Source organism: Orycteropus afer, unplaced genomic scaffold (assembly GCF_000298275.1).
Source record: "Orycteropus afer afer isolate SDZICR_OR568_19922 unplaced genomic scaffold, OryAfe1.0 scaffold00330, whole genome shotgun sequence".
NCBI lineage: Eukaryota > Metazoa > Chordata > Mammalia > Tubulidentata > Orycteropodidae > Orycteropus > Orycteropus afer.
In genome coordinates this window covers 747,071-754,286 of record NW_006921917.1, presented here as the reverse complement: position 1 = coordinate 754,286, position 7,216 = coordinate 747,071, and the positions used below count along the sequence as shown (strand labels likewise).

Below are 7,216 nucleotides of genomic sequence, written 5' to 3'. Positions count from 1 at the left end.
AGAGAAATTTATCTTAGGAAAATGGCTCACACACTTATAGAAGCTGGCAAGTCCAAAGTTCTTGGATCAAATGTCAAGCTGGAGGTTTTTCCCGACTCTTGCAGCTTCAGGGGCTGAGGAGCTCAAGGTTGGTAGGCAGTTACTGGCTGTTGACTCTAATGAATGATGAATCCAAGATCTCCAGGCCAAATGGTGGATTGTTCACTCACGGACATTTGTAGACAGCACAACAGAATCTTGATCCACAGAGGAATGTCTCTTTTCCCAGAATGTCCATAGATATACTGGAAGCAGGCCACACCCATAGGGAAACTCCCTTTCAACAGACTGGCTGTTCAAAATATAATCTTCTGATCCCATCATGGGAATAACCACATCACAACAGCTTAAACCACACAGAATTGTGGTCCAGCCAAATTGACACACAGCTCCAACTATCACACTTACTCAACTTGTATGCTGAGCAAATAATCTGAGAAGCTGGATTATATGAAGAAGAATGTGACATCAGGATTGGAAGAAGACTCATTAACAACCTGCAATACGCAGATGACAAAACTTTCCTTGTTGAAAGTGAGAATGACTTGAAGCACTTACTGATGAAGATTAAAGACTACAGTCTGCAGTATGGATTGCACATCAATATAAAGAAAACAAAAATCCTCACAACTCATCCAATAAACAGCTTCATGGTAGGTGCAGAAAAAGTTGAAGTTGTCAAGGATTTCACATCACTTGACTACAATCAACAGCAATGGAAGCAGCAGTCAAGACATCAGATGATGTATCACATTGAGCAAATCTGCTGCAAAGGACCTCTTTCAAGTGCTAAGGAGCAAAGATGTCTCCTTGAGGACTGAGGTCTGCCTAACCCAAGCCATGGTATTTTCAATTGCCTCTTATGCACGTAAGAGCTGGACAATGAATAAGGAAGACTGAAGAAGAGTTGATGCTTTTGAGTTGTGGTGGTGGAAAAGAATGCTAAGAGTACCATGGTCTGCTAAAAGGACTAACAAATCTGTCCTAGAAGAAGTGCAGCTGAAATCCTCCTTGGAAGCGAGAATGGCCAGACTTCGTCTCACATACTTTGGTCATGTTGTCAGAAGAAACATTCCCTGGAGAAGGATATCATGCTTGATAAAGTAGAGGGTCAATGAAGAAGGGGAAGGCCCTAACGAGATGGATTGATAAAGTGGCTGCAGTGATGGGCTCAGGGATAGCAAGAATCATGAGGCTGGGACAGGAACAGGCAGTGTTTCGTTCTGCTGGGCACAGGGTCGCTATGAGTTGGAGACGACTCGATGGCACCTGACAACAACAACAAAAGGCGAACTATTTACACTAGGAAGGTATGCACTCATTACAACAATCAACCATACAAGATCAAAAGGGCAGCATGTGCCCAGGGATAAAGCTCAGAAGGCAAGAAGGGACAGGGAAAAAGGACAAGGGAAAATGGTAACCACGGGGAGGAAATGGGAAAAGAGCTATTACATTGTGGGGATTGCAATCAATGTCACAAAATAAAAAGTGTATGAATTGTTGAATGGAAAATCAATTTTCTCTATAAACTTTCACCCAACTGACAATAATTTTTTTTTTTTTTTTTTTTTTTAAGAGCTCAGCTGCTGACCAAAGGGTTGGCAGTTCAAACCCACCTAAAGGTACCTCAAAAGAAAGTCTTGGTGATATTCTTCTGAAGGGTCACAGCCTTGAAGGCCCCGAAGAGTGGCTCTGCTCTACACATTTGGGGTTACCAAGGGTAGGATGTGCCCAACAACAACAACCAGCAGTTCAGTAACAGGGCTTACTGTGTGGTTGAGTAGACAAAGTAGGTGTCTACTTTCATGAGGTGATTTGAAGAGCCTACCTCACTGCCGTAGAGTCAATTGCAACTCATAGCAACCCCCACTGGCATCTTGTAAGATGTCCCCACACATACTTTTTCACATGCTATGGTTATTGTTGTTGGCTACTGTCCGGTTGGCCCCTGCCATGAGCACCCCTTGTGTTGCAGAGTAGAACTGCTCCATAGAGTTTTCTTGGCCTCAATCTTCACAAAGGCCAGTCACCAGGACTTTTCTTCCATGAAACTTCTGGGTGAGTTCAAACTGCCAGCCTTTTAGTTAGCGACCTATCGCAAACCACTTCCACAACCCAGGTACCATGTATGCTACAGTATACACTTTTACATTAGAAGTTCATTCTGCAAGATTAAAAAAAGAAAACGAACCAAAAACCCTACGGAGCACAGTTCTACTCTGACACACATGGGACACCATGAATCAGAACTGACTTGACATCAACTTTTTAAAAATACAACACCCCAGAAACTCAGTGCCCCTTAAGTAATAACTCTCCATCTCCCCCTCCCTCCAGCCCTTGGCAACCACTAAGAAACTTCTGTCTATAAGCACTTGTCTATAAGTACTTCATATAAGCAGAACACATTCTTATAACCACAAACCATACTGCCAACCCACACCCCTAGCTACTGGGTAGGGAATGAGCTTGTCTTCAACTTATTTGAAAAGGACCTTTATAAATCAAGAGAATCTTACCCTTTTTGCTGCCATATGTGTTGCAGACATTATTCCACTTGGTCATTTGCTTTTCAATTCTGTCATTAATTTTTTTTTTAATTGTGATTTAGGTGAAAATTTACAGAGCAAATTCACTTTCCACACAGCAGTTCACATACACTTTGTCTCATGACATTGACCACAACTCACCACAATGCAACAGCTCCCCTCCCACTTCCCGCCGATAGTCACCTCTTCCCTGTGTCCATCCCTCCATGCACTCCTGCCCCCTGAGCTGTCTCCCTGTGCATTAATAGCCCTTCTTTCTCCCATGGTTGTTGTCTCCAAGGAGTGTATCTACCTCAGGTAAATGTTCAACTCCTATGCCTGTCTTTTGTTTGGCTAGAGGCCACAGGTGTGGGTTCAATTCCAGACCTGAAGGGCAGCTAGGGACTATAGTCTCAGTGGTTCCACCAGGCTCTATCAGACCAGGACATAGATCCTCCTCCAAGTGGTTGACAGTGGTAGCTGGGCGCCATCTAGTTCTTCTGGTCTCAAAGTCATATAGGCTGTGGATTGAATGGTGTACCAGTTGCTAGGACTAATTGTTTCCATGAATCTTTGGTTTTATTAATTCTTCTTTGCTCTGGATGAGGAGAGACCCATTGTTGCATCTAGATGACTACCTGCAAGCTTTTAAGATCCCAGTGGCTACTCACCAAAGTAGGAAGTGGATAATTCTGTCAGTAATGTTGTTTTGACTTACAGAAGTGTAATACTTTCATGTGGTCTGTTATGTTGTTGTTGTTGTTATGTACCATCGAGTCAATCCCAACCAGCACTCTTTACTCTTTATAATTTCCATCTTTCAGAGGCCTTCTCCATGCCAGTATTAAATACATATTCACTGATATTATAGTTTCATGGTTTTATTGTTTCCATTTTTACATTTAAATACTTAACTTGCCTGCAGTTAATTTCATTGTGTAGTGTGAAGTGTGTAATTTTAAGCTTTTCCAAATGTTTAGCCAGTTGTCCCAAGCTATTTATTGCATAACCCATCTTGACCCTCAATTTAAAATGCCACTTTGATCACTTGGTGAATTCTCACCGACCTATTATTAACTGCTGTACAAATTAACAAATTCATAATTCAATTTATGACAGGATTAGCCCACCCCATTACTCTTTTTTTTCAAGACTTCCCAGGCACTGCTTGTTTTTCCTTCTTTCCAGATAAGCTCCAGAATCTCATTGACAAATTGAGGTTTTTGTTTATTCCCATTGCAATTTTGATTGAAGTCTGGGGGAGAATTAGAGTTTTTGGCAAATTAACTTTCCCCTTCTGGGAGCACTGTATAGCTCTTCATTTATTAAAATCTTGTATATCCCTCAAGGAGCTCTGGTGGTGTAGTGCCTAAGGCATTTGACTGCTAAACAGAAGGTTGGCAGTTCAAACCCTTCCAAGGAAGGAAGATGGGGCAATCTACTTCTGTAAAGATTTACCACCTCGGAAACTCAATGGGGGTCACTATGAGTCAAAATCGACTCGATGGCAGTGAGTAGTGAGTTTTCGTATATCCCTCAGTGTGTCTGTATAGTTTTCACCATGTAATTTTGTCCATTTCTTCATATATCTGGTATTTTTCTCTTAGTGTTGTGAATGGTCTCTTTCCCCTGTTACATTTGGTTAGTACTTTGCTGTTTTGTTGTTGTTAAGTGCCATCAAGTCACTTCTGATTCATTGTGACACTATGTATTACTGCTTATCTGAAAATGTATTTGCATATGCATGACAGACACTAAGTATTAAAATACTTTTTTTTCCTCAGAATTTAGAGGGTATTACAAGAGGAATGTCTTATGCAGGCCTTATTTGTGTTCCTTTGTTGAAGCTTTTTCTTCCCTGACAGGACACATGTAGGATTTTGGTTCTACAATCTTTCTCATCCTTCCCCTTATCATGAACAATTTGTATGACCTTTATACTCACTCCAAAAGCAGTTTCCACAAGAAGAGATTTGAAATATTTTGCACAATGACAGTATTATTAGAATAAATTTATTGTTCCTCAGTGTGAGCTTTTTGAAGGGAGCCAATATTTCAATAGACCAGATGTGAGAGTAAGAAGAGATATTATAGGATTGGATAGGAATTGGATGAGATACACTTGAAACTTCTTTCCAACTTTTACAACTCGTACAAGATTCTATGTAACGCTTTATTATGCTTTATAATCGTATGGAGTTGGGGAAGGCCTACGGGACATGGCACTAGTCCTTTCCCAATAACATGTGAACATTAATTAATTTATTAATAGATTCAGAGACTACCAGAGTGAAAGAGACTTCCTATCATCTGGTTCAAGCTCTCATTTTCTCTAGAAGAAAACTCAGGCTTTATAGAGGAGGAATTTGTCTAAGGTCACCTGGCTAGTGAGTGACTAATCCAAACCTAGAACTCAGTCCAGGCTCTTTCATCATTAGTTATACTTTCAAGCATGTCATCTCTTCAAAGCACCTATCACAGTGTCTTACATATATATAGGTGCTTGATATTTGTTTGTAGAATTGAATCAGGGTGCCTGGGAAGATGGGGTTCTGGACAGACATATTCTGATGAGGAGTAGAAGCTGGGTGGTAGGAAAGGATTAGAGTGTGTTGAAGGACCAACTTTGTTGATGCATCACAGAGGACATGTGGGGGCTTTGGAGTTTCTCTATTAAGAAAACTGTGCCTCCCACATGGAGAGGTGGCTGAAGACATTCTCTGCCTTACTCACAGCCTCCCTGCCTGGATACATCCCAGACTGTGGACCCCTTCATCCTAGATGTCATCACCTACTATGTTCGCATGGGCACCCAACCCATCTATTTCCAGATCTACACAGTCAAGGTAAGCTTCTCACCTAGGGCACCAAGGATACCATGCCAGCCTGTTGGAATCCAGGACCCCGCAACCTAAATAGCCTACCTCTGGGGAAACACGGATCCCAGGGTACAAGTAATAGACTTACCCAGACATTCTTGGTTGTTATGTTTATCTTCTTAATCTCTGGATGAATTAGACAAGTATTATCTTCTAAGACCTCAAATCTAAGCAGATGTAGATCTTCTTTATGTGTAAAATTCTCCTTAGCCCTTAATCCCTTGAAACTGGCTACCATAGAGGACTGAGAATCAGGGATTAGCTGACATAGAAGGCATTACCAGGAATAGCTTTACCTCAGAAATCTTAAACCTGTTTTTCCAGTCTCTGATCACAAACTCCCATTCCTCCATGGCTCTCCTACCTGCTCTCCCATCAAATATCCCTTCAACCTCCTACACACCTCCAGGTCCTTCCATTTTCTCATTATCCATCATTCCCCATCTCCTTTCTCCCATTCCTGCCCCGGCAATTTCTCATGTAAACCACTCTCTCACCTCACCTTTTACTTCCCTTTGCATCCCTTCCTTATTGTTTCCCATCCCAGCAAAGCCCAACTTCAGTTCAGTGCTACAATGTGCCTTACCTTTTGAGAAAACTTGGGGTTCTGAGCACTATCCAGGAAGGAAAAAAACCAAAGCCCTGTGACTTGCCATCTCTACATATTGCGGTGTCCAGCCTCAGCTTGGCCCACAGTGCTCCCTTGGCAAACTCCCTCTGCCTCTGGAACATCTGTTCCAACCTTCATCGCCTTCCTCAAGCCCTTCACTTGCAGCAAATGACCGTTACACTCAGACCAGTGGGAAAAAATGAGGCTTTAAGGTCTCTCCAAACTTCCTGTCCCTGCCTGGAAATGAATCTGTACCTATTCTCATCTTACATGCTCTTCTCCAGTGGGCCTCCTGCAGTTCATGACAAACCCCTTCATCTGTGTCCTTGACCTAGCTGCTACAACCTCTTCTGGACCTGATCCCTTCAGTCATGACCTCTCTCCTTGTTTCTCTCCTTCATTCTTTCTTTATAACCTAAAGCAAACAAAACTATCTTTCTAGACTAAGAAGTTTCCATTTATCTTCCCATGGAAGGTATGTACAGCAGGAGGCGTTGGAGGGGAGAGCTCAAGGATTAGGCTTTTTCTAGGTCTCAATCTTATATCCTACTGTGGTTTGAATCCCCCATACCTTTTCTGGCATTGAATGAAGGCAGAGAATTTGGCTTCAAAAAGCCTTTATTTCCCAAGAATACCCAGCTCTTCTACCACTCATCTGTCAGTTTGTCATACCGTGGTGGCTTGTCTGTTGTTTTGAGGCTGGAGGCTATGCCATTGGTATTTCAAATACTAGCAGGGTCATCCATGGTGGACAGGTTTCAGTGGAGCTTCTAGACAGAGACAGAGTTGGAAGAAGGAAGGGGCCATCCACTTGTCAAAGAATCAGCCAGTGAAAACCTTATGAATAGTAGTGAAACACTGTCTGATATATTACCAGAAATTTTTATGAATAGTCCTGAAGCACTGTCTGATAACAGGGCCAGAAGATGAGCCCCTTGGGTCAGAAGGCACTCAAAACACAACTGGAGAAGAGCTACCTCCTCAAAGCAGAGTCAACCTTAATGACGTGGATGGAGTAAAGCTTTCAGGACCTCCATTTGCTGAAGTGGCATGACTCAAAATGGGAAGAAACAGCTGCAAACATCCATTAATAATCAGAACATGGAATGTACAAAGTATGAATCTAGGAAAATTGGAAGTTGTCAAAAAATGAAATG

At 42.1% G+C, this 7,216-nt stretch overlaps 1 protein-coding gene across 1 annotated transcript in view; it reads left to right on the top strand.

Moving 5' to 3' along the window:
• Window positions 1-7,216, top strand: part of PIK3R6 (phosphoinositide-3-kinase regulatory subunit 6) — a 71,753-nt gene that overhangs the window by 35,558 nt on the left and 28,979 nt on the right. Inside the window, exon 12 of the mRNA XM_007952227.2 lies at window positions 5,306-5,416. Within this exon, the coding sequence (XP_007950418.1) occupies window positions 5,306-5,416 (111 nt within the window). The remainder of the gene's footprint in view (window positions 1-5,305; window positions 5,417-7,216) is intronic.